The sequence below is a fragment of the Meriones unguiculatus genome, chromosome 17 (genome assembly GCF_030254825.1).
Source record: "Meriones unguiculatus strain TT.TT164.6M chromosome 17, Bangor_MerUng_6.1, whole genome shotgun sequence".
In the NCBI taxonomy this organism is placed as follows: domain Eukaryota; kingdom Metazoa; phylum Chordata; class Mammalia; order Rodentia; family Muridae; genus Meriones; species Meriones unguiculatus.
In genome coordinates this window covers 51348207-51375994 of record NC_083364.1, presented here as the reverse complement: position 1 = coordinate 51375994, position 27788 = coordinate 51348207, and the positions used below count along the sequence as shown (strand labels likewise).

Here is a 27788-nt window from a genome sequence, read left to right as displayed (position 1 = left end):
TTTAAATACACATACACTCTCACGTGTACACACACGCACACACTTTTTCCACATCTTAACTGGCTTTTATTAAATTGGCTTCAACCCAGGGATAACTTTTATCTATCTTTCTTTGTGTAAAATTCTGTATGTCATATCTGAAGTTTTTATCCACTCTAGGTTTTTTCCCTTGTTTGGTTGGTGTAACTCCTCCTTCCCATGAGTGCTTAATAGGGAGGTCAACTTTTTGAGATCTTTGAATTCTCAAAATAATGTGTTTTGTAAACTTTATTTATGTTTTACCCAGAAATAGAATTGTAAATTAAAATTAATTTTTCTTCATTAAAAATTTCTGCTGGCTCCTGGAGAGATGGCTCAGTAGTTAAGAGCACTGGCTCTTCTCCTAGAAGACCCAGATTCAATTTGCAGAACCAACATGGCGGCTCACAACCATCTGTAACTCCAGCCCCAGGGGATCCAGTGCCCACTTCTGTCCTCCATGGGCATACAAACACATGGTATACAGTCATACATACAGGCCAAATGTCTATACACATTAAAAATTTTTTTACTGTTATTTTCTAAACTTTAATCTTATTTTTTAAAAATCTGACATTCTGATTTTTAATCTTTTACATGTAACCTATTTCACTTTTTTATTTTCTTTCTGAGAGTTATTAATGATAAATTATCAATTTTTATTTCTTATGTGCTTATTAATTGTACTCTTTTCCTATTGGACTAGTTCACTAATATTACTGAACTTGTGAGGGTTTTTGTTACTATATTTTGTTACTGTTGTTGTATCTTCTGTCATATTTTTATAAAATTTATATATATATAGCTGCTGCTCATTAAATGACCTTTAAAGGGTTAGTTTTCATATCATACATGTTCTTAGTATATTAGTAACAATACTATTTAATATCTTAAAACCTTGTTTTTCTAAAAAGTATTAAGGTCGTTGTCTAACTGAGATAAAGTAATGTTCTTTGCTTACGTTTAGTTAGTTTAAAATGAGAAATTATTTTCCAGGTTATAACTTGCAATTGTAGAAATATCTCTGCCTCATACTTCTGCCTGCTGTGTTATTGATTGCCGTGTTGTATCACTGTAATGCTTCCACTGTCAGTGAATCTTGATTGGCTCCAGTTCTAAAATATATATGTATACAATTCTTAATAGGAACAAGTGATGGAATAGAATAATGAAGAGAAATGTAGCTTCAAATATATACACGTCTACTTCTTCCCTGTCAGAAATCTATTCTTTTCAGTTTAGGGCTTTTCTATTTATTTACTTTGAAAAGGGTGAATATGTTGTGTTACTGTTTATACGTACATACATACACACATTAATTTAAAATGGGATCTGTGGATATGTTAATAATGGTAAATCTTGGATGTGTTACTGGCTTAACTTATAGATGATTCACAAGAATGTGTATTTTTAAATTTTAGGATATTCTCAATAATTTTATCAAAACAACTGAAAGTAATATAGTGAAAGAGGCCATTTGCAGTTATCTTGATTGTGAGCGCTCTTGTGAAGCTGACATTTTAAAGAACACCAACTATAAGGTAACATAATTATCAACCATTGTATTATTGACATTATTGACAACCAATTATTAATCATTTTATATGTCATTATAAAATTAAGCAGTTAAGATCATTTCATTATTATACATCAAAATACTACATAGGGTATAGTATGTAGTTCTGTGGCAGTGCCCTACTGAGATAACTTCAGGTTCCTGAATTTTGTCACAGCCCTTGATAGAGGAAAGAAAGACCAGTGTAATCATAGTGGTACTATAGTTAAGAAATAGTTTTACTCTGAGAACGTGCATTCACAGTCATTACTAATTATATTCTGTGAGTCAGTAGAATAGGCTGGTTTTGCTGAAGTTTTTGTAGCATTACCTGCTTCTGAAGTTATGACTATTTGCCTGTTATTCGTATAGTGAAATAATCTATTCTCTACATTTTTGACAGTTGTAGATTTCTGGAGTAATCTCCGTTGCAAAAAGAAGCTTCTTTGATCAGGAGTGAGAACTAGTTATCTGTGGGAATAAGGATAAATATTTAGACTACAGTTAGATATTATATTGGCTATACAGTTAGAAAATGAGAATGGTTGGTTCTCCTTGAGGTAAAATCACAGAAAAGGAGATGAAAAGATTGTAAGAGGCAGACACCCAGAACTCTTGCTGCTACATAGTGTCCTCTAGACTTGACAGGGAAAATGCACTCTTGAAATCCTAACATATGGTTGCCTAAACACAACTGGCATAATGGACATCAGTTACCCTGCCATTGCAGACAGGGAAAATGTCACATGGTCCTAGCCCACGATGAAGACCTATTTGTGGCCAATTCCTGCTGAAAAAGGAAGGATCAGTTTCTTCCAAGGAAGAGTTCCAGCATAGGTTGCCCAGTCCTAAAGTGGTTAGCACAAGTACATGCACACACTAGCAACACTAAATGGAGCCAATAGTTTGTATATACAGGTGTACATAGGTAGGTAGGTAGGTAGGTAGAGATACAGAGAAACACATAATGTGTATACATGTACAATAATAAGTAAAAGATGAATTTGGGAAGAAGAGGGGACAAGAGTGTTGTAGATGAAGTGCTTATGTATGAATTTCTCAAAGGCTAAGATTATAAAAAATCTATTTTTTTCTACTTTATAATGAAAAATGGTAGAAATTGAGAATAGTGACACATATATTTAGAAGTAAATGATTCTCAGGGCTCCTATTACTAAATAAATGATTGCTCTTGTGACTCTTTGGGTAAGGGAAGAGAGTAAATGTAAGCAGTTTTGATCTTGTGATCTCTGAATCAGAGTGTGGCTATAAAATCACAGGAGAGGGTGAAAAGTGTCATGCAGGACAGGTGAGATCCTGCTTCTGAAATAAAGTGGCTAACGTCACAGCTGCAGGCTTCTCTACATAAGTAGGCAGGTGGAGCGATGCAGTACTCAAGGCTGTTCTTGGCTTTGGTGCTGGGGTAGGTTATATTAGTCCTGTGGTTCAGAATAGCTTTTAGGGTTCCAACCAAATGAACTGCATGTAAGGACAGAAGTTCTAGTTATTGTATAGACTTAAAATTTAAGGAGAATTCCTAGTTCAAGGAAACAGTTTCTAGAGAGAACACAGTGGAAAGCACAACAAAAGACTATTAAATAACATGGTAGATTGTGGATTCTGTCACCAGGACAGTGGGCCTGAGGACTCCTGAGAGATAACAGAATTCAAAGAATAATAACAGCAAAGTGAGTTGAGCTTGAAGAAAGAGGAATATAAAGTGGAAATACATAGATAACATATTGCACAAAAAGTATTTCAGGGTTTTTGCTATTTTCTTGTACCATAGAATACAAAAAAATTTACATTGCCTAGTTTAAATCATTGCCCTTCTCCCCTTATTTTTACTATCCTTATTGTTTTGACTTTAGTAATTTTGCAGTTTCAGAAGTTCATTTTGTATTTACAGGCTTTGCTAGTAAATGTTAAATGTTGTGTAAATCAGAATTATTATAAAGTGTACTCTGGGGGCTGGAGAGATGGCTTAGCAGTTAAGAACACTGACTGCTCTTTCAGAGGTCCTGAGTTAATTCCCAGCAACCACATGGTGGCTCATCCCATCTGTAATGGGATCTAATTTTTTCTTCTGGTGTAAAGACAGAGCATTCATAATAAATAAAAAATAAATATTAAAAATAAGTAAATAAAGTGTACTCTATAAATTATAGAATTTAAAACCGACCTGAGAAGTTATTTTATGTTAACATGAATTATATTTCTATATCTATCTTTTTCCAAGGGATTTTTTCAGCTAATGTGCAGTAAAAGTTGCTGTATTTACTTCCATAAAATATGTTGGAAAAAGTTCAAGAATTTAAAGTACCCAGGAGAAAATGACCAGGTATTGCTTTCTCTCCTTTCTTAAAGCTGCCATACCACAGCATATCACTTCCTCTTTCCCTTGTCCTTTTTGTTGTCTTCTTTTCATTCACTCTCCTTCCTCTTTTTATCCCTCCCTTTTACTCAGTTCTCTCTGGTGGTTATCTTCTTGTCACTCTTAGTTTTATAGTTTCCATCTGTTTTTAAAGATGGAAAATGAGAAAATGTAGTGTTTAGATACGAAATTATTTCTTTTTAGTTATGTTGGTCATGAGATAAATTGAGTTGTTTATCACTAACATTAAAGTGAAATTCAGGGCTCTATTCTTTATTTATTATTTGGGTTGTTTTTGTTTTTGTTTTTTTTGTTTGTTTTTTTGGTTTTTTTTTGAAATAGTTGCTTTATGACTTTAAGTTCTACAAAGTTTTATATTATGTAAACAAGGAAAAACCCTTCCCCAGTTGTGGTACAGTAGAAAGAGCATTTATGGAGGTGGCAAATTTGAGATCAAATCTAGTTTGAGCCACTTACTAGTTTTATTACATTAGACTGGTAACTTCACCACCACGATTAATATTTCTAAGCTCTAAGATGATGGTAAAGTGTACATATTTCAGTGTGTGTGTGTGTGTGTGTGTGTGAGAGAGAGAGAGAGAATGCACAGACAAGAGAAGTAAACTGGCATTTCATGCTCTAAAAGTAAAGCATAAAAGGCATTACTACTCAGATTTAAGTTATATATAAATTCTTTTGAGCTCATATGGTTGATGGAGCAATTGATATTTTTCACAGAAAAGCACAGGAAATAGAAGTTGACCAGAGGAAATTGTAAGATCAGATCCAGAGAACTCACGGTTTTTATTCTTCCCTTTTCTCTGGGACCCTTAAGTAGCTTATGGAAATTCAGTACTTTCTGAGCTCAGTCAGTACTTGTCATTACAGCTTTCCACAGTTAACATCTACACTTTAGGCTGTAATAGAGCTCGTTAAAGGGTTTGAAGTCTAAATAATGTAAGTAAATGTTATGAGATACATACACATTGATAATAAAATACTTCGACCATTCTTAACTGTTTACTCACACCCTTCAGTTTGTCATATAACATTATCTGCTTCATTTCTTTTGTGGCTCAGAATTGTACAGAACTGATGCTCTATTTTTACTGTTTTTCTATGAACAATTTTAGAGTTTTAGTGGGAAAAAATGTTTGAAAGAAGGATGTGAAGGTGACATGGTAAGGATGCTGCAATGTGATGTGCCTGGAATTGTCAAAATTTTGGTGAGTGCTTTTTCTTCTGACATTTTTCTTCCCTACCTTCTATGTAGTACTATTCATGCCGTAAAATTGATTTGTTAGCAATAATAATAGGATCCTAACTCTATTTTAGTTTTAGTGAGTAAGCTTCCTACCCTTTGTAGTCTTCTTTTACTTGGTATGTTTGAGTCATCTTCAAGTATAAAAAAACTAAGAAATAGAAACAGGTAAATATATCATCAGTGAACTACTGTTGGGAATGTATTGTAGACCAAGAATGATAAGGTGTGATAATTTAACTACTTTTTTCCATCCTTAAATTAAAAATAGCTTTAGAAGTTCTGAATCAATTTTTTTCTCTTTTGGTTGATCTGGGAGTTGAATCAAGGGTCTCAGGCATGCTCAGAGTGCACTCTACTGCTGAGCTATATCTCCAGGCCCTGAACCTGTTTAGCCTGTAAATAACTTTCTAATATTTGTTTAACATTGCATATATTACCTGTTAAATAAAACATAGTACTCATTTTAGTTTTTTTTTTTTTTAAATCTAATGAGGTTTGTTGGATGGAAAGGGAAAAAGAGAAAGGACGAAACATGTGGGGGGCCAACAGAGAGAGGGGAGAGAAAGCAAGAGAAAGGAAGAACAAGAGAGCAAGAGCCACATTTTAGTTTTTAATTAGTATCATATCTTAATTTTTTTTCATTTAAGGTAAATAGACTAAATTTAATTAGAATTATGAATGAATTTTATTTTTATTATTTATCTAATTATTTATTGACTTTGCTTCTATAGTTTAACATTGACATTCAAACCATATGATGATGTAAAATTGGCTGCTTTTAACTATGGTTTATTTGAGTGGTATTTTTTTATTTCTTAGTTTTTAATTTTGTCACTTGTTTTACAGTCAATGTGATTTTATTCTAATTTTCTTTTTGTAAATGTGGAAGCTAAGAGCTTATAGAATTTTGAAAATTGAACTATTTTAGGGCTTTTTTTCCCCATTACTTGCAGTTTGAAGTGGTGAGAAAGGATGAATATGTAACCATTGAAAACTTAGGAGCAAGGTAAGCTTGAAATAAAATATTCTGTTACTTCTTTTTTTCTTCTGAGCATGCATGTGTTTTAGTTGCTGCTTCTGTGTCCTGTCAGTCTTAGAGTACCTATTTAAGAGTATTCAGTAAGAAAAAATATAACAAATTCTGATTGTTACCCTTCTTTTCCTTCTTTTGTGGATATTTACATTTTAAAACAAGGAAGGAAAAATTGTATGGTTGCCACTCTGTGTAAAACTAATCATTTCCTGAACACAAACACATTTTTAAACATAATGTAAGTTTATTGTTACAATGAAAAAACTTTATTTTTCAAGGCTGTGTAGGCCTCAAAGCTTATGGTAAATTTAAAATCTTTCTATTTCTCAGGTGAGAAAAACATGTTGCTGAATAACATTGATGTATATGTTAAGCAAGACCTTTATAGAGGCTCAGAGTATTGCTATTGAAATTAGAAGCTACAATAAAAGTTCTTCCAACCCATCCCTTCTTTTTTTCTTACGTATTATTTGTAGGGGGGTACAAACACACACATGACCTGTATTGAATTGATTTTTTTGTGTGTGTGTAAGGTGACAGATACAAATATTTTTCTATATGTAGGTGTCCAGTTTTTCTTTTTTGTTGTTTTTGAGATTTACTTGTGTTTTTGTTTATTGTTAAATTACGTGTATATGTAGTGTCTGTGTAGGTAGGTGCTTGTGTGAGTACATTTGTCTGCAAATTTCAGAATAGGTGTTGGATAGATGAGTTTTTGAAATGATTTTTCGTTAGCATTTGTTTTTGCACCTTTATCATGAATCCAGTGGTTGTAACACCTTGGTTTATTTCTGGCTTCTGTATTGCATTTCATTAACCTACATGTCTAGTTAGTATCATGTTTTTGTTTCTTTGACTATTTAGTTTAATTAAAAACCAGGTATTGGGACATACCCAACATTCCTCTTTCTACTCAGAATTACTTTGTCAGTTTGAGAGTTTGTCAAACTTTGTCAGTTTGTCACATCTTTATTTCTATGTGAATCTTAAGATCCTTTTCTCAAGTTCTCTAAAAATATTAAGGAGCTTTTGTAGATGCTTTGAATCTGTAGGATGCTTTCCCTAATATGGCATTCTGAAACAGCTTTTTAACAGGTCTGTCCTTAACCATGCTTTTTTCTAAAGTCTATGTTTACTTAGCTATCACTAGCTGTGACTTTTAAAAGATAAGAATTCAAATTGATTTTTGTGGTTGGCAAGATTTCAGAGGACTCACATTACTCTTAAGATCAATGTCAGACCACTTAGCTTGGCCCTGTAGACAACTTGATCCTGCTGACATCACTGTATCATCTGCTATCATTCTGCTTTGACTGTATAGAATGAGCTTTTAGCTTCTTGATTGGGTCATCTTAAGTAATCTCCAGGATTTTACCTGGATGCAAACATGGTTTTATTATTTCACCCTCAGGCCTAGTATTGAATATTCTGCTTTGGTTTGCCTGGTTAATGAGAGTAGGGGTTTCTTATGATTTCTTTTATGCCTCTCAAAACATTTACTATTGCTTATTATACTTGCTTATCAGAGGATAAGTATTTGACAGCCACTTCAGTGAGGGCAAGAATTTTATTGTGCTTTCTAGTTTGCTCCCAGCATATAAAATATTGCCTGAAACATAAGCACATGGCATCTTTTATTGACATGCATACTTTTGAAAAAGTTATCTGCTGTCTCTTCTTTATCCTTATTCATTCATTTGAAGCTGTTTTATTAGATGCTGAATGCACATCATTTGTGTAACCCTATTTATAAAATCCTCATTATCCCTTACAAACCTACTTCAAGTTTGTCTTTTATTAACATTTCCATTTCCTTTGTATCTATTCATTTCAACCTATATATCTCATTGGAAGTTGTTTTTTATAGATGACACAGATTATGTTCTTATTTCTACTTTGTTAATCTTTGCCTTTATATTAATATTTATTCCATATATTACATATGGAATATTCTGCAATTATTTACTTGATTGATTTAAATCTACCATCTTACCTTTATTTTTTCCATCTCCTCTTTGTTTTTATTTGTGTGTTTTATTAGATTTCTGTGCCTGTGTGCATGTATGTATGTACATAAGCTTGTAGAAGTCAGAAGAGTTGTCAAATCCCCGAGAACTGGAGTTACAGACAGTTGTGAGCCACCATGTGGCTGGCTCTGGACACCGAAGTTTGTCCTCTGCAAGAGCACTAAGTGTCCTAATAGCACTGCTGTCCTATTAGTTTTATGCTGTTTAATGAAGTGATTTCTCTAGAATTCCTAGTATACAATTGTAACCTAATGTAATCAATTTTCAAAATTGCATATTTTGTTTATAATTCACTTTATTTTCTGTGTAGAACCTTTTATATACAAACCCATTTGTGTTTTGTGAATTCTTTATTTTTGATTTTAATGAATTTATTTACTTATTCACTTTTCCTACGTTCCTAGTCCCACCCTCCCTCCCTCTTCTTCCATCCCTACTCTATTATTCCTCAGATGAGGGGAATCCCCACCCACCCACCCACCCATTTCAGCTCATTAAGTCGCACCAGGACTGAGTGAGTCCTTTTCCCCTATGGCCTAGTGATGCAGTCCTATGAGGGGCGAGTGATCAGAAAGCAGTCAACAGAGTCCGTATCAGAGACAGCCCGTGTTCTCCTTACTAGGGGACAAGCCTGAGCTGCCCATCTGCTACATCTTTGTACGCGGTTAGATCCAGTTCATGAGTGGTCCTTGGTTGATGCTTCCATCTCAGCAAGCCCCTCTGGGCCTTGGTTAATTGGCTCCGTTGGTCTTCTAATGGAGCTTCTGGCACCTCCAGGTCCTCCGTCTTTCCTCCCACTTTTTATTGTGTTGCTCGTTTGTGTTATTTCCTTGCTGTAATTTTGTTTTATAGCAGCACTTATACTATTTTTGATAGATACTTGGATTATTTATAATTTTAAACTATATCAATGGTGGTAAAGTAAATATGAATATATGTAGAAATTTTTATAGTATTTACTTAGAGTTAAATTTTTAGAATTTTCATGCCCTCTTTCAACTTATTAAATACTGTTAAATTTTTTCCACATAGTTTTACCAGTATACATTTTCTCAGATTCAGGGTCAGGAGCTATCAATTGAGCTATCCAAGCCTTCTCAATTTACATTTTCTATCAGCAGTTTTGGATAACTTCTTTTGAACAGTTTTTACTAATAATTTATATTGTGTACAACCACTTTGGAAATCAACCGGGTGCTTTCTCAGACAATTAAGAATAGTGCTTCCTCAAGATCCAGCTATCGACTCCTAGGCATATATCCTCAAGTACACAACAAGGACATTTGCTCAACCATGTTTGTAGCAGTTTTATTTGTAATAGCCAGAACCTGGAAACAACCCAGGTGTCCATCAATGGAGGAATGGATACAGAAATTGTGGTACTACCCAATTGTGGAATGCTACTCAGCAATTAAAAACGAGGAAATCATGAAATTTGCAGGCAAATGGTGGAACCTAGAAAAGATCATTCTGAGGTATCCTAGAAGGAGAAAGACACACATGATATATACTCACTTACATAGACCTATAAGATAGGATAAACATACTGAAATCTATACACCTAAAGAAGATAAACAAAAAGAGGACCCAGGGTAAGATGATCAATCCTCACTTAGAAAGACAAATGGGATGGATATTGGCTGTAGGAGAAAACAAGTAACAGGACAGGAGCCTACCACAGAGGGCCTCTGAAAGACTCTACCTAGCAATGTATCAAAGCAGATACTGAGACTCATAACCAAACCTTTGGCAGAGTGCAGGGAATCATACGAAAGTAGGGGGAGTTAATATGACCTGGAGAGGACAGGAGCTCCACAAGGACCAAATATATCTGGGCATAGGGGTCTTTTATGAGACGGTTTCTCCAACCAAAGACCATGTATGAATATAACCTAGAACCCCTGCTCGGATGTAACCCATGGTAGCTCAGTATCCAAGTGGGTTTTCCTAGTAAGGGGAACAAGGACTATTTCTGACAGGAACTCAATGGCTGACTCTTTGATCTCTTCCCCCACCCCCGATGGAGGAGCAGCCTTGCTAGGCCACAGAGGAGGACTTTGTAGCCTGTCCTGAAGATACCGATAAACCAGGGTCAGATGAAAGGGGAGGAGGTCCTCCTGTATCAGTGGACTTGGAAAGGGGCAGGGAGGAGATGAGGGAGGGATCGTGACTGGTTAGGGAGGGAGGGTGAGATTGGGAGGGAATGAGGGAGCGGGATACAGCTGGGATACAAAGTCAATAAATTGTAACTTTATAAAAAAAATAAAAATTTAAAAAAAAGAAAGAAAAAAATTTATATTGTATGAGCCTTAAATTTTTCCTTATGACACCTGGGATAAAATCTATTATTAACAAACAGTAGCCACTATGATGTTTACTTCCTAACATTACTGTCTGGAATTTGTTTTGTGGGGTTAAGTTCAAGATACAGATTTTCACTTATTGGTAGCATTTACCTATTTAACAATTTTTTGTGCTTCTACTCTCTGTTCTTTCTAAGTATGTATGTTATGAGTGCTTATTCTTTGTTTTTTCAAAGATCTCTAGAAATTCAGTAAATTTAAATTACTTTTTTAATTATTTTTTAAGTTCTGTGATGATGTTGGGACAAGTTCTTGTTTGCTGCTTTTTGTCTTTACAGTGCTAATTCTTTGATTTTCCTCTTTTTAGCTACCACATAGTGTTTTCCTCATAGAATTCTTTTTAATGAGCTGTGTCAATACTCTGTACTTTTTAATAACAGTGGAAATTACAGTTTAGAGTTGTCATTGCTGATGGCTTTTATTTTTTTACTCAAATTGGCTTTCTCTTTGTTTTCAGATTATTTCTAGGTTGAGAACAAAACACATAATGTTGTCTATAGTCCGAAAACTTGGTCTAACTATTTCATTCTTTCATTATAACATTTTATTTTTCTAATTGCAGTTACAAGAAGTTTATGTCTCTGGAATTAACTGATACTGATATTAGGCCGAAATTCAATTTAAAATTAAATACAAAAGGTATTCCTTTTTTATATATATTTTTATATTATTAACTTTTTCTTTACTGTCTCTGTAAAGTAGCATTTTGTTGGCATTTGTGAAATTATTTATGGTTACTACTCATAAGTTTCAGGTTTATAACACCAAATAGTACTTGCTGCATATTAGAACTCATAGACAGAAAAGTCAGCAAGAATATGGCTCTCATATTACTTTGGCATTCTGTGGAGAAATGCTAACTCTGAAACTTGCTTGTGAGTGTACAGTAATATTTGTCTAAGGAGAGTTTTCATCCAACCCTTTTCTTGCTACATTCTCTCTTAAAATGTGTTAGCAATTAAAATGGAAGGAATGTACATTTTGGAGCATGGAGCAGATTGCTCTAAATCCACATGCCAACTCTTTAGGATGTACTAGGAAGTAGTCTGTTTAGCACTTGGAAACCATATAGGTCCCTGGTTTTTTGGAAGAGGTGTTGGGGTCAGCCTTTTTTACTAGGGAGACTAGATGTCCCTAATGGTAGCCTGCTCTGCATTTGACAGTTTAAAGAAGGCCTTCTGACACATTTACTCTTAAATTGTGTTTTCATAGTGCTTAATATCAAGTATATTAAGCAAAGTTATTAACTAAAAATCTCTTAAAATACAAACCATGAAGAATAAAATAATAAAGCTAGTTTTTATGATAAACATTTTATTACTCATACAAAAACTACATACTATCATTGACTGAATTCTCATGACTTTCAGCTTGCTTTCGTCTTGAAGTAATGTTTAAACTGGAAAACACTAAATAGTTTAGTCTGCCTCATTCCATTTCGTTGTTTAAATACCAGTGTAATTACTCAGTATATTAGGTGATGCTGCTTAAGTTCTATCATCTGGTGATTAAAAAAAAAAATCAAACAAAATCTCAGGTGTCCATTCAATGGGTAAATTTGCAGTGGTCCCCAGGATTCTGCATGACTCATAGCTCTCAGGTAGGTGCTAATACTTCTGGTCTGCGGACTGCACTTTGATTAGCAACTTCTTTTTTTCTTTTTTTTGGGGGGGGGTCCAAATTTTTATTTTTTATATTAATTACAGTTTATTCACTTTTTATCTCAACTGTAGCCCCCTCCTTCATTCCCTTCCAATCCCAACCACCCTCCCTCATCTCCTCCTACCTCTCTCTAAGTCCACTGATAGGGGAGGTCCTCCTCATCAGAACTGGCTGCATTGTCTTCTTCTGTGGCCTAGCAAGGCTGTTCCTACCTTGGGGGGGGGATCAAAGAGCCAGCCACTGAGTTCATGTCAGAGATAGTTCCTGTCCCCCCTACTAGGGAAACCCACTTGGATACTGAGCTGCCATGGGCTATGTCTGAGCAGGGGTTCTAGGTTATCTCCATGCATGGTCCTTGGTTGGAGAATCAGTCTCAGAAAAGACCCCTGTGCCCAGATATATTTGGTCCTTGTGGAGCTCCTGTCCTCCCCATGTCTTACTAACTCCCCCTTTGATATGATTCCCTGCATTCTGCCCAAGGTTTAGTTATGAGTCTCAGCATCTGCTTTGATACACTGTGTAGCAACTTCTTAGCTAACTATGTTGACTAGTATATATCTGAGCTATCTAATATGATTGACATCAAGATGTAGTTAAATTTACTTTAACATCAAATAACCTTTTATTTTTTATGTATGTAGAATTTAAGTATCTAGTCTTATTTTTTTCTTTTTTAATTTACTTTACATCCCAAGGGTGCCCCTTCTCTCTTCTTCCAGTCTCCCCAACCTCCTTCCCCTTTTCCTTCTACTCTTCCCACCAGAAAAAGGGAGCCTCCTCTCTCCTCGTATCAACCTTCCCCAGCATGTCAAATCACATCAGGACTGAGCATATCTTCATTCCCTGAAGCCAGGCAAGATAGCACTGTCAGAGGGAAGTGATCCAAAAGCAGGCAATAGAGTCCATGTTAGAAACAGCACCACCCTCCACTCACCAGGCACCCCATGTGAAGACCAAGTTACCCATCAGCTACATATGTTCAGGGGGCATAGGTCCAGACCATGCATGCTCCTTAATTGATGCCTTCGTCTCTGAAAACTCCCATAGGACTGGGTTAGTTGTCTTTGTTGGTCTTCTTCTGAGGTTCCTGTGCCCTCCATATTCTTTTATCTTTCCCCCAACACTTCCACAGGACCCCCAGAGCTCTACCTCATGGCTTGGCTGCAAGTCCCAGCATCTGTCTCAATCCTCCGCTGGCTGGAGACTCCCAGATGACAGTTAAATTAGGCTCCTTTCTGAAAGCATAACAAAGTATCATTATTAGTGTCAAGGGCTGGTTCTTTACCCTGGGTAGGGTCTCAGGTTGGGCCAATTGTTGATTGGACTTTCCCACAAACTCTGTTCCCTCTTATCCTTGCACTTCTTATAGGCAGGGTAATTTCTGGATCCCAGGTTTTGTCAGTGGGTTGTTGTTCCCCTCCTTCCACTCATGTTGCCTGCCTAAGAAGTGGTCACTTCTTGTTATGTCCTCTTGTTAAAAGTCTCATCTAGAGTCACACCCATATCCTCCTAGGACCCTACCCTGTCACAGGCCTCCAGCTTTGTAAAGAGATGTCTCCCCTTAGTTTCCCTTCTTGTTCCGAGCCTTCTCTGTGCCACCCCCATTCTCCCCACATCTGATCCCCACTCTCACCATTTCATCTCCTGACCAGTTTCTGTCTTCATCCACTTCTGCTGTCTAGTCTATTTCCCCTTCTGGGTGACATTCAGGCACCTTCCCTTGGGCCCTCCGTGTAACTTAGCTTCTTTGGGTCTGTTGATTGTAGTATGGTTATCCTGTACTATACATCTAATATCCACTTATAAGTGAGTACATACCATGTGTGTCTTTCTGGGTCTGGGTTACCTTACTTAGGATGATCTTTTCTAGTTCCATCCATTGCTTGCAAATTGTATGAATTCCCTGTTTTTAATTGCAGAGTTTATTCCATTGTGTAAATGTACTACAGTTTCTGTATCTGTTTTACAGTTGAGGGACATTTAGGTTGTTTCCAGTTTCTGGCTATTATGAAAAAAGCCACTATCAACATAGTTAAGCAAATGTCTTTATATGATGGAGGATTTTTGAGTATATGACCAGGAGTAGTGTAGCTGGGTCTTGAGGTAGAACTATTCCCAGTTTTCTGAGAAATTGCCAGATTGATTTCCAGAAAGGATCAAATAATCTTTAAAGCTTAGCTGTTGGTCACTCAGAAAACAGTACTCAGTGAGTGGTAGACTGTACATGTACCAACTTTGTCACAGTACTAGTTTGGGACAGTACTAGTTTCATGGAAAATAAAAATAAAATTATTTATGTAAATTATAATTAAAACTAGAAATTACTATTCCTGACTAATTCTAGGATTTCCAGAACTACTTTGCCATTATGTCCTCAAAGTTAATTTGCTTAAATAAAATCGTAGATACATTGAAAGCCTTCTATGTTAGAAGAATCTGCAATTCCTTCTAGCTAGGAGCATGCTCTTTTTGTCTGGAGTTTTTGGTAGCTAGACAGAGAGCAGCATGCTTATTGAGCACTGACTATGGTAAAATTCTTCTGTACTTTATTCCTTGAAACAATTCCTGCTCTACAGGAACATAGGGTGCAATGTGAGAGACCACAAAAAAAAAGCATTAATGTGGATTGTTTTGACTTCTCCAAATTCATTTTCAGATGAAATGCCTATCTTCAAACTTGATTATAATTATTTCTATCATCTGCTTCATATAATTATTATTTCTGGTACTGACATTGTCCGGGAAATATTTGATGAGGCTATGCCACCCACTCTTTTGAAAAAAGAGCTGCTTATACACAAGAATGTGCTGGAACCCTACTACAATCATCTGTGGACCAATCACCCTTTGGGTGGATCATGGCATCTGCTTTATCCCCCAAACAAGGAGCTACCACAGTCCAAACAATTTGACCTATGCCTCTTATTAGCGCTCATTAAACATCTGAATGTATTCCCTGCACCCAGAAAAGGCTGGGATATGGAACCACCATCTTCTGATCTCTCTAAGTCTGCAGACATTCTCAGGCTCTGCAAGTACAGAGATATCCTCCTCAGTGAGATTCTGATGAATGGGCTCACTGAGTTACAGTTCCATTCAATTTGGAAAAAAGTTTCTGATATTCTTCTGCGCCTTGGGATGAAACAAGAGGATATCGACCAAGTCAAGGAGAATCCCATTGAGAATATATCCCTTGATTATCATCAGCTGTCAATTTATCTAGGCATACCAGTACCAGAAATCATCCAGAGGATGTTATCCTGCTATCAACAAGGTACTAAATGATTACTTACAGTAGCCAGAAAACCATTTTTGAGTGTCTGTTCTGTGTTCTATTTAGTGTTTTAGAGCCTTTTTTTCATTATGAAAAGACACTGAGTTTTATGATACTAGATATTAGAGAAAATTAGAGAGGAATCCCTGAGGCATAATTTAAAAGCCTTAAAATATATTTATATATGTATATGTATATAAAATGTGTGCATGCACACACACACACACACTTGGAGAGAGGGCTCTGAGTACTAATTAAGTCCAGAGCATTTCAAGCAATTTTCAGTTAAAGAACTTTATGGTCAAATACCTTTAACAGAGGCTTTCATGGTGCCTTTTTATCTCTTTTCTCAATTATTAAAGTTTCAGTTTTCATTTACAGGTCCAGCAACATCCATTATCCCCACAATGTCTGCATGAATATTATTTCTTTTTAACCTTTGCTATTTACTCTGTAGGGCCTAATAAAGCCTGTTATATATTGCATATGCTCAGTAGACAAGGACAGGGTATGGAGTTGCAACCAGGGTAATCTGGATGTCTTGAAAGGCTCAAACCTTTAGTGGAAACTTTATGTACATTTCATGAATATCCCTTCATAGTCTTAGACTATAAATAAAAATTGCTGCTCAGTTGAAAGTGCTTGTTGAAGTGATCGTGGGTATACAGCTGCAGCTGATACATCTATTACATGACTCCTGCACCCAAGACTCAGGGAACACTCCAGAAGAGGGGCCAGAAAGATCTAAGAATCAGAAGACCAGGAAAATTGCTGCTAGATTGTGTTTTATAAAAATGACAGGGACGCTTCACCTATGACTCCTTAACAATATAACTAAATCAAGAACTGAAGGAGTACAACACAAACTTACATGCTAGTGTGGAAAGAAACAAAAATATCATAGGCTCCACCTCTAGACAAAGAACAGTATACAACTAAGGGACTGATGAGAGTTGGAGAAATAATTTTTCCCCAAAATGAGTTCCCTAATTGATTGTGCAGTGTGAGATGGTAAGCGCTAAAGTCACATACAAGTAATACTAAGTGGATTGAGCAGGTTTATTTATACACATGCATATATGACAATAAGTGCTAAAGAAAGAGGCTGTGATTTCAAGAGGAAGGAAATGTGGAGGACCTTGGCATAAGGGGGAGGGCAGAGAAGGGCAAGATGATGTAATTGTATTTCACTTTAAGAAAATAAAATGTTTCTTGATGTTCTAAGACTAAACTATTATGAAATGTCTTTAAAAAAACAAAATAAAACCTTTTGCTTCTTAAATCAAGGGTTTCTAGCTATTATTTGATAGTCTAGATTGTACCTTGTCTAAACTACATTAGTGAGTAGTACTGGTTTTTTCTAAATAGTTATGGAATAAATTAATGCTCCATAAAAGTTTTCTGGCTTTTCTTAATCCTGATGAGATATTGGTTGTTTGTGCTTACAGTTACAGTCTAATTTGTTTTTCTGTTTGCCATAGGAATTGCTCTACAGTCCATAACAGGCACTCAGCGTAAGTAAACTCAAACTGCGTAAGTGGCCTTTTAACACAGAATCCCTACGGCATAAATATGTTGTTGACATGTGTTTAGATAAACTATACAATACATTTTTCTGTACTTCATTCCTTGAAACAGTTCCTGCCCTACAGGAACATAGGATGCAATGCGAGAGACCCGAAAGCTTAGAAAATCATAGTTCAGCTTACTGTTGTTCAGCTGAACCTCGTATGCCTTAATCTAACTTGAATTAAACACTTGCCACAAGGCTTACCCAAGGATGATGTTCAGATTCTCATGCTCAGTACTTTAGAGGGCTAAAATGCCTGTCTGCTTGCTTTTCTCTGCTGTTTTGTGTGGCTTTATTGTATTTACAAGCCACAGTCAGTGGGTCTATATGGGAAGGACAGTGATGAATTGCTTGTTATTTTTTACTTCCTCTTTTTTAACTGTTTTTTGATTTTTGTTGTTGTTGTTCTTGTAAACAATGTTGCCCAAGATATGTCCAAGCAAACTTTCCTGTAATAGCCTTTCAAGTATCTGAATATTTGACTCCCTGCTTGGTTTAGTAAGTCCCATTTGGAGTCTCCAAACAATAATTTGGGTGTGGGGAGTGAGGAGATTGATCAGTGCTCAGTGGATAAGAGCACTTGGAAAGGACCATACTTCAGTTTCTGTCACCTCTATCAGGCTCTCACAACCACCTATATCTCCAGCTCCAAGAGAATTCATACTTTTTTCTTGCTTCTGTGGACATACACACACACAGTACAAGCATTTGCATGCACACACAAAATCTTAAATAAGTATAAGTTAAAAATGTAATTTATATTCTAAACTTAAATTGATTCTTTACAAAACAGTACCATGGGTCTGCCTGAGGTTAAATGTTGGGACATCTCTGAGGAAGTTGTAAGAGTGAATGTTTAGGACTTAATGTTTGGGACTTATCTTCTTATTGAAGAGCAAAGATTCAAAGAATTAATAATATGGCACAGTTACCAATCTTATGAAAAAATAAGGGAAAATGGATGTAGCTTTTGCTTGTTTTATATTTTATATTTATATCCTGTAAAATAATAATAGTTGCACTTCTAATTGGGTCGATGGCAGAATTTAGTACCTTAGTATTTAGATTGTACTTACATTCAAAAGTACCTAAATCTACTTGAAATCTACAGAAATATCAATGCAGTTTCATAGTGTTTTGGCTTTCACTAATTGGTTCCAAGTTCATTTGCATGCCTGTTATTTGTGGGTAAATAGGCATTGCAGTTTTTATACAGCAATAGGAAGAGTTTGGGTATGATTGTTGCCATGGTGCAAATTTAGAAGTCAGAGGACAATTTGCTGGAGTTGGTTCCTTCCGCATGGAAATGTGGACTCAGGGAATCAGGCTCAGGTCAGTAGGCCTAAAGGCAAAAGCCTCTACCCACTGCACTATCTTGCTGGCCTAGCAGATATAATTATAACAAAAGTATAAACTTTTCAACACTTTACCACTAGATTTTGAATTTTTTTCTTTGTTATTTAGGTATTGACATAGAAGAGTTACAGAATGATGAAGAAGAATTGAGTCCACCTGTGATGGAATATAATATAAATGTGCAATCAAACACTGAACTACAGTTAGCAGAAATAAATAAAGAAATAGCCTCGATACCTAGTGAATCTTCAACAGAATCTATTAAAGATCTTCAAGAGGTAGAAGGTTTAATATTTGAATGTGCAGAACATACTTGGCGCTTTCGGATGTTGCGTGTACGACACCCAAAGCATTGGAGGCAGTAGTGTTCACGCAGAGCCCGGCTAGGAGTGACTCCCCATTCCTGTAGCTTCTTCAGTAATTATTTTGCCAAAAGTCAAGCAATGTGTTAGCTTTTGTAGTGAATTTTTTAGTGCCAACCAATAAAAGTACACTTTGGAAGGAAAAATAAGAGATAGAAAAAATAAGAAAAATGAGGTATTTTTAGTACCTCTAACAGAAGTGGAGTTTAAATCAACTAGATAAAATCTGAGTGCTAAGCTGTTAGCTACCTTATAGACTTAATTTACTCTTGGGCTAAAACTTTTTTAACTTTATGGACATGATTGTTGCTCTTTAAAAAGTTTCCTAATCATTTGTTTTGTTATTGTTTTATTTTGGTTTTTATATGTGTTCTTTTTTATTTTTTTTTCAGGGGTGGATTGAGATTAAATTTAATGTAATACTTGTTTCCATAAAAAAATGTAGAAAAATACAGTCTATGAAAATCCATAAAAACATCTAAAAAATAAGTATTAGAAGGCAAAGATATTTGTAGTTAGATGAAGTGTCGCATAAAATAATACATTGTAGAGTTTGAGTAGCATATTAAATACATGCTTTATTTTTATGTTTTAGGTGAAAAGTAAAACAAAGAAAAAGAAAAAAACTAAGAATAAAAAGGTGAGACACTGCGCTGGCATTACAACAAAAGGATGCTTAACCGTGAATACCTGAAGCTTCCCCCAAGAACTCACAGTTAAAGTCACCAACTTCAGTCAGTCCAGATGGATGTACACGCTACTCAACCTTATCAAATATACATTTATAGAGACAGCTATGTATTTTACAGATTGAAAAATCTTGAATTAGTCACTTGATAATTTTATTAGTTTCTGCTTTCTGCTCCCATTTTTAAAATGCCTCATTTTTTTTTGTCATATCCCTATTCTATTCCAAAGTTGTTTTTTTTGTGTGTGTTTTGGGTTTTTTGTTTTTGTTTTTGTTTTTTTAAGAAATCTTACACTGCCCATTCCTCAGTCTTCTGTCAGGTGCAAACAAGAAAATTCACTTTATGGATCCATTTGATCCATAAATCATCTCTGGTTTGCTTAGAGAACTGTAAGAAAAAAATGGGATTTTCTTAAATGGGGCATATGACTCGTTTATGCAATGTAAACGTAGTGATTAAAGAAAAATTCTTATTTTTCTAATCTGGAACATACTCAAAATCTTGATACTTCTCTGTATTATCAACTGACTATAGTTTCTAACTACAGTCTTATTTGTTACTAGTCAATGGAACATAAATAAACATTTTAATGACTAATGAAAGTAATGAAGAATATATTGTAAAGTATTAAGACTAAAATAATTTTTATTTTATTGTGCTAAGTAAAATATCAATGGCATTCGCATTATAATAATATAACATTTACTCAATAGTTATAAAAATATGAATATACAGTAAAATATGAATGTTTTTATTAATAGTTCCTATTTAATAACCTACAACAGCATTCATTAATGACATGTATTTTAGAAGACAATGCTAAGTCTCAAGCTTAGCCAGCATATATTTATTGACTGCTTCTTTAACATTCTGGTTTTTTGCAGTTTAGTTTTATTAAAGAAATTGAGATACTTTTGAAAATGCTTGTTTTATTAAGATGAAATTTAGACATTAAAAGACAAATTATATGCTATATTTTATTCTTACTAAGTATGTACAGCAAGCCTTGAAGAGCTGTCAGCCTAATTATATAATGAGGAATTCTTATGAAAATGGTTAGCATATGGAAGTTTGCTTCTGTTATACAAAGGATGGCAAGATCTCCTTGAGAAATTGTATCCTTTTCTCTTTGTTATTTTGCTTCATAACATATGGACCTAACAATATAACAATAGCCCTAGAAATGCCTATCAGGAGTTATCTGGATGGAAAACAATCAAATTTTACATCCCAGGTACAAGGGACAATAAGGTAACTTTTAAATACTTTTAGAGATGGGACAATTTATTATATTACTTTTCTTTGGTTAAGTATTTATATTTAGCTTATAATTCATCTTCATTATGAACAACTCCACTGGTGATTAGTTTCTTATATTTTCCACCCAGATTTAAAGTAAGCAAAAGAAAAAAAAAGGCTTTTGTATTATGAAGTCATAAGAAATTTGACAGGAAATGAAACAAGCCCGTTAGTTTGGGTGGCCTCTGTACAGGAGAGAAATTGCAGACATTCCTATTAATGGACTGAAGTGGATTGATGTGAAGTTTGCATGAAAAGAGTTAAAAGTGGACTTTGAAAAATAAACAACTGTACTAGATGTATTCAGTCTGAACAACTAAAAGTCTTTATATCAGGTATTCAACTCAAACCTTCAGGCATACTGCAACCAAGGTAGAAGTCACTGTCTTTAAATTGTAAAAGTCAATTGGTATGAACAAGACAAGAAAACAGGGTTGTATGTACAAATTTGTATGTATGTACTTGTAAAGGAAACTTAGAATCAGACATAGTAGAAGTCAGTACTTCTGATAATTAATATTTCTAATTTAAGTTGTATTAATTTAAATTGTATGTCATTTAAGTGGGCTCTATTTGATATGTTGCTGCTATCATTTATTTTAGTAAACATAAAACTTAAGGATTTCAAAAAAATTTCCTTACAGTTATGATCTCATCTGTATATATAAGATTTCTTCATATGTCAGTCTGATTTATTTTTTCCATGTAGATTTTCAAAAGTCCTTTTATTTAGCATAGAAATGATGGATATTACTCTGTTTCAAGGTTTCCTAGTAGGTACAAATTCATGTCCAATATTTACCTCTATTATTTCAGTAAGTGATTTTCAGAATTCTAAAATTTAATGAGACACAAATACTATTTTAAAAGGGAAGTAGAATAAGTAGAAAAAAATTTTAAAACCCACATTTTATCACATACAGTGTGGTTATCTATCTCATAGAATTCACATTTGAGTTTTATAGTTGACTGAAGATATATAATTACATACAAAATTGGGACAAGGTAGTTGATACAGATTACTAAGTCTTGTGATGCTCTTTTTCAGGATAAGGACTCAGAAGAAGAACAAGCGTAAGTATTTAAATTTTAATTTTTTCTTAAGTTTTTAACTTATGTTTTGTCAATAACATATATTTGTTTTGGGAAGTTTCTAGAGAAAAATGGTCTTTGTCTTAATTGATATCTTCTGCAGGTTAGACTATTATTAACTTTGGCAGAAAGGAATCTTTTACAGTTTTTCCTGTAAGGCTACTTAGTTGTCATCTAACACTATTTCATTCAAAGACTGACTTGATGCTTACTAAAATACTTTAAAAATATACATATAGACTAAAACTTAACTTTAAAGGAGAGATCAATTATTATGTCCTGGATAGACATATGTACATCTTTTCTTTGGTTGGGGTAAATGTACGAATTGTGATAGTGTATTAAAGATGTGGGAACACTTGTAAACTTGTTTCAAAATACTGATTCCAGAGTAACTAATGTTAATAGCTGTAATTTGAAAAATAAAGCCTGTTGACTTATCATTCTTGAAAACATTGCCATGCACAATTAAATAGGTACCTTGAACAAGTCCTTCCTCTTATATGCTGATGTTCATTGTTAGTGTTCAAGAGAAGAGACCAGTGGGAGTGAGCACTGTCCAAACTTTGACCATGAGCCCTTCTAATACAGGGTATCTCATGAGGCAGTATACTACTAACTTGAGAAGCAATAGCCTATGTTGAAAAGCACTGTACCATTGTGAAAGGTCATATTGACTGTGTCCCCACTATAGCTCATATATGGTAGAAAAGGACGACCAGCTGGAGACAGAACAAGGAGATGTGCACACACTCAGCTCATACATGAAAACTGATGCAAGTGATGCACAAGAGGATTCTGCCACCGAAGACAAGTTCTGTAGCCTGGACGAGCTGCACCTTCTGGACATGGTAGAGCAGGTGAGCCCCTGGAGAAGGTTTAGCCCTACCGTCCTTCTTGTAGAAAGAGTTGATAATCTTGTTTTATCCAGATTCTTTGTGCAGTATGTCCTTTTGAAAAGCCTAGCAGATTTTGCTGTTTTGAGAAGAAAAACAACAAAAATAGAAAAAGGAGATATTTTAAGACAAGAGTTTGAAGAAAAAAAAAACCCACTGTCACTAAAATTCACATCTTTTCTCAAATAATTTCTTGACTATTGGGCAAACACAAAAAAAAATGCATTTCTTTTAAAAAGGTTTCCAAAAAGTGTAAGGAGCAAGGAGGGGAAATGACAATACACTAAAAACTAGCATAAACCTCACTAAGTCAAATGCCATTAAAATATATTTTAATAAACCAAATGTTTATTTTTTATTATTAAATTTGGATGCAACCATAAAAAATTTTCTGAAAAGCTCTAGTAAGTAGTAGTGATTTTTCTGACTTCTTTTCTGGTAGTAGACACTGCTTGAAATGCTATATCTATAAGAAAATTATTGCTCAGAAAAGAAATTTATAGAAGGTAGATAAAGTATTGAAATGTGTGCCAGTGTACACACACACCGTGCTTGAAGTCAGTGGTGAGCCACTCTCTGCTTTAAAATGCACATGTGTCACAATCAGTTACTATTACAATATATGTATAGATTAACTGAATTGGCATAGCTTTGGCTATTACACTGAAATTTAAATATGGAACCATTAATGTTAGTAAAGTAACCCAGAAAAACTCAAAATGAAAATCAAAATGTCACATACTTGCAGAAAATGTTTATTTACTTATTTAAAAACCATTGAGCCATCTGCAAAGGGCTTGTAAAATATGCTGTAGTGTGGTCCCCATTAGTATCCTGTTTATGGTATAGTAGCCAAAGTTGACCATTGAAATACACAACAAGGACATTGTTCAACCATATTCATAGAAGCTTTTTTCATAATAGCCCGAACCTAGAAACAACCCAGATGTCCTTCAATGAAGGAATGGATATAGAAATTGTGGTACACAATGGAGCACTACTCAGCAATTAAAAACAAGGAAATCATGAAATTTGCAGGCAAATGGTGGGAACTAGAAAAGACCATCCTGTGTATCCCAGAAACAGAAAGACACACGTGGTATATACTCACTTATAAGTGGATACTAGACATATAATATAGAAAAATTAAACTACACTAGAGAAATCTGTACACCTAAAGAAGCTGAGCTAGGAGGACCCTGGGTAAGATGATGAATCCTCACTCAGAAAGGCAAACAGGATGAACAATTGGGAGAAGAAGAAAACAGGAAACAGAACGGGAGCCTACCACAGAGGGCCTCTGAAAGACTCTTCCCAGTATTGTATCAAAGCGGATACTGAGACTCATAAACAAACTTTAGGTAGAGCACAGGGAATCTTAGGAAAGAAGGGGGAGATAGTAAGACCTGGAGAGGTTAGGAGCTCCACAAGGATAGCAATAGAACCAAAATATCTGGGCACAGGGATCTTTTCTGAGACTGATACCCTAACCAAGGACCATGCGTGGAGATAACCTAGAACCCCTGCTCTGATGTAGCCCATGGCAGCTCAGTATCCAAGTGTGTTCCCTAGTAATGGGAAGAGGGACTGTCTCTGACATGAAGTCAGTGGCTAGTTCTTTGACCACCTCCCTCGATGGAGGAGCAGCCTTGCCAGGCCAGAGAGGAGGACAGTGCCGCAGAGAAGGACAAGTTCTGATGAGACCAGATAAGCTAGGGTCAAATGGAAGGGGAGGAGGACCTCCCCTATCAGTGGACTTGGGGAGGGGCATGGGAGGAGATGAGGGAGGAAGGTGGGATTGGGAGGGGATGAGGGAAGGGGCTACAGCTAGGATACAAAGTGAATAAACTAATTAATATAAAAATAAAAATTTATTTAAAAAATATATAACAAACAATGCAAATTTCCCATCATAATAAAGCTTTTTTACTGTTAAAAAAAAAAAAAGAAAGAAGTTGGTGCACTGAGGTAATTAAGGATGGACAGTTTGCACTGCATGTGTAAAAATATGGCCCTTCATTTATTCTCTGTGATGCTGTACAATTAAGAGTATTACAAAAACTACAGATAGCAAGCGTGAGTATCCCTCAGCAGTAGCAGCAACCTACAGTTGTTGTATTATTTAATGAGTGCTATTAGGGAAGTAAAGCGTGACTAGGAGTTATCATACATGGCAACTTTATATACATGGGAATCCTGTAAATACAAAAATTAGTATCTTTTTAGAAACATAAATATTTTTGTTGTATTTGCTTAAGGGCTCATCTGGAAAGGAAAGTACAGACTACAAAGAAACTGAAAAAGAAAGGCTGGCTCATCAACATCAACTTTATAAGTTGCAGTATGAATGTGAAGTGAGTACTTTTGCCATTAGATCTTAGAGAAGCAAGAAATATTTTAAATGCTAAACTCAATGATACATTGTCTTAAAATAACTCAGTAAAATTGAACCCTTATTCATTGTTTGGGGGTACAAATTAAAAGTTGAGAGTTATGGTCAAACTTTGGGCAGAATGCAGGGAATCTTATGAAAGAAGTGGGAAACAGAACCAAAAAATTTGAACAGAAGGGTCTTTCCTGAGACTCATACTCCAACCAAGTACCATGCATGGAGATAACCTAAAACCCCTGCACAGATGTAGCCCATGGCAGTTCAGTGTCCAAGTGGGTTCCATAGTAATGGGAACAGGGACTGTCTCTGACATGAACTGATTGGCCTGCTCTTTGATCACCTCCCCCTGAGGGGAGAGCAGCCTTAACAGGGCACAGGGGAAGACAATGCACTTCTGATGAGACCTAACAGACTAGGATCTGAAGGAAGAAAAAGAAACCCTCCCCTACCAGTGGACATGGGGAGGTGCATGCGTGGAGAAGGGGGAGGAAGGGAGGGATTGGGAAGGGAGGAGGGAGGGAACTAGAGGGGGGATACAAAGTAAATGGAGTGTAATTAAAAATAAAATTAAATTAAAATTTAAAATAAAGTGTCTATTGTAGAAATAATATGGAGATTGCTCAAAGACCTAAAAGTAGAACCACTGTATGGCCCTCCTTCTCACCCCTGGGCACACATCCAGAGAACTCCACACCGTACCATAGACAGAGGTTATTCTGTCTATGCCACTTTATTCACTATAGCAAAGAATTGGAATCAACCGAGTCTATGAGTAGATGAATAAATCTGTAATGAAAATTTGGAGTAGTGCTTGCTATGCTTATACATGTACTAAATTGGAATGATATAGAAAAGGTTAGCATGGCTCCTGCATAAGCATGACACTCAAATTCATGAAGCATTCCATATTTTGTCCAACTGATGAGTTAGTTTTCTTTTTCTGTATTTTATTATTATCATCCCTTAGAAGCCTGTTTCTAATAAATGAAATAAAGGGAATTGAGGAAAATTGGAGGGGATATGGGGAAGAATTGTGAGTAGTAGAGGGAGCAGAAACCATAATTAGGATATAATATGTCAAAAAAAATTATTTTCAATGAAAGGAGAAAAAAATGAAAATTTGGTGTGTATATGTGTGTGAGTGTATACATACATATATTTGAATATTATTTAGCTCCGAAGAAAAATGAAGTTAAAAATATCTGCAAGAAAATGGATGGACTTAACATGTATAATAATAGTTGAGTGCACATCTCAGGAAAAAAATACATGCTCATTCTCATATGGAATCTAGTCAGTAATATGTGTATGTAAACAAGTGTATATGTAGGTGTGGTATAATAAGGAACAAGGAAGGCTGAGTAGCAGATGAGGAAGGACTGAGTACACATAATGGATCCGAGTTATGAATGGGAATATAAAGTTGTTCTTTTGTTATAGATTTTTTGTAGTAGATAAGTACATAAAATATTTAATACTGAAAGTGCAGTATTAGTGTGTAGCTTGAGTTTCTATTTTAATAATAATAAGTTTATTAAGTTTTATAGGTTTTAGGTCTGTTTTATTTTGATGTATAATTTTTTATTTATTTCTAAGTATTCTTATAATAAAGTTTATTTAAAAGATATCTCAATGTGGATATGGTTCTTGACATTTCGGTGACTTGAATACTATGAAAAATATTTTTCGTTGAGCAGGATTACAAAAGACAACTGAAAACAGTAACATTTCGGTGGCAGGAAAATCAAATGCAGATTAAAAAGAAAGAAAAAATCATTGTATCTCTAAATCAACAAGTGGCTTTTGGAATCAATAAAGTGTCCAAGTAAGTACAAAACTTGATAAAAATGAAACTCCTAAGTTTGCTTATCTTTTTTTAGTCTTAATCTCTCTGCAGCCACCAGGTGGCAGTGCGGCTGCACAGTAGAAATTTCAGAAGCTTAAATGAGGTTTACAAAAGGAAGTCAGAGAATTAAGAGAGTTGAGATTAAGACCTGAGGAGAGCAAGGGCAAGAGGACAGAAGACCTGTAGAGAAAAGAGAAACTGAGGATGGGGACATCTCTGTGACAAGCTGGAGACCTAAGTCAGGGTAGGTTCTTAGAGGAATTTAAGGGTATTCAAGCAGAGACCATAGAGACTGAAGAGGACATCTTGTAACTAGACTAGTCTTCTAATAAAGGGCAGGTAAGACCATCCCACCCACAAAAACTTCAATCCAAAATATACTCTGCCTACGAGATATACAGGAATAAAGATAGAGCAGAAATTAAGGGACTTCCCAGCTGATGCCTATCCCATCCAAAGACCCACTTTATAGGAGAGTGCCAACCCCTGAGACTATGAATGATACTTTTTAAGCCTGCAAACAGGAGCTCATCAGAGTTGTCCTCTGAGAGGCTCTACTTAACAGTGCTTCATGACACATGCTAAGACTTATAGCCAAACATTGGGAGATGGGTAGGGAGTCTTGGGGAATAGTGGGAGAAAAGTGAAAAGGACCTGAAGTGACAGGATCTCCACAAGAAAAACAACAGAGCAAACTAACCAGGTCCCAGAGAGGT

The 27788-nt window shown here is 35.4% G+C and overlaps 1 protein-coding gene and 1 non-coding gene across 5 annotated transcripts in view; both read left to right on the top strand.

Annotated features, from left to right (window-relative positions):
- Dzip3 (DAZ interacting zinc finger protein 3) overlaps nt 1-27788 on the top strand; it is a 66455-nt gene that overhangs the window by 20956 nt on the left and 17711 nt on the right. For 3 of the 4 annotated variants that reach the window (XM_060370498.1, XM_060370499.1, XM_060370497.1), the window contains 13 exons: nt 1440-1559; nt 3813-3914; nt 5081-5173; nt 6165-6217; nt 11197-11273; nt 14953-15570; nt 17052-17084; nt 18605-18774; nt 19454-19498; nt 21895-21920; nt 22633-22798; nt 25093-25188; nt 26924-27051. In XM_060370498.1, the coding sequence (XP_060226481.1) occupies nt 1440-1559; nt 3813-3914; nt 5081-5173; nt 6165-6217; nt 11197-11273; nt 14953-15570; nt 17052-17084; nt 18605-18774; nt 19454-19498; nt 21895-21920; nt 22633-22798; nt 25093-25188; nt 26924-27051 (1727 nt within the window). The remainder of the gene's footprint in view (nt 1-1439; nt 1560-3812; nt 3915-5080; nt 5174-6164; nt 6218-11196; nt 11274-14952; nt 15571-17051; nt 17085-18604; nt 18775-19453; nt 19499-21894; nt 21921-22632; nt 22799-25092; nt 25189-26923; nt 27052-27788) is intronic. The other variant, XM_060370500.1, reaches the window with a different exon arrangement.
- Nucleotides 26036-26139, top strand: LOC132648892 (U6 spliceosomal RNA). The gene has a single exon (XR_009587275.1). It is a non-coding gene; the product is annotated as a U6 spliceosomal RNA (small nuclear RNA).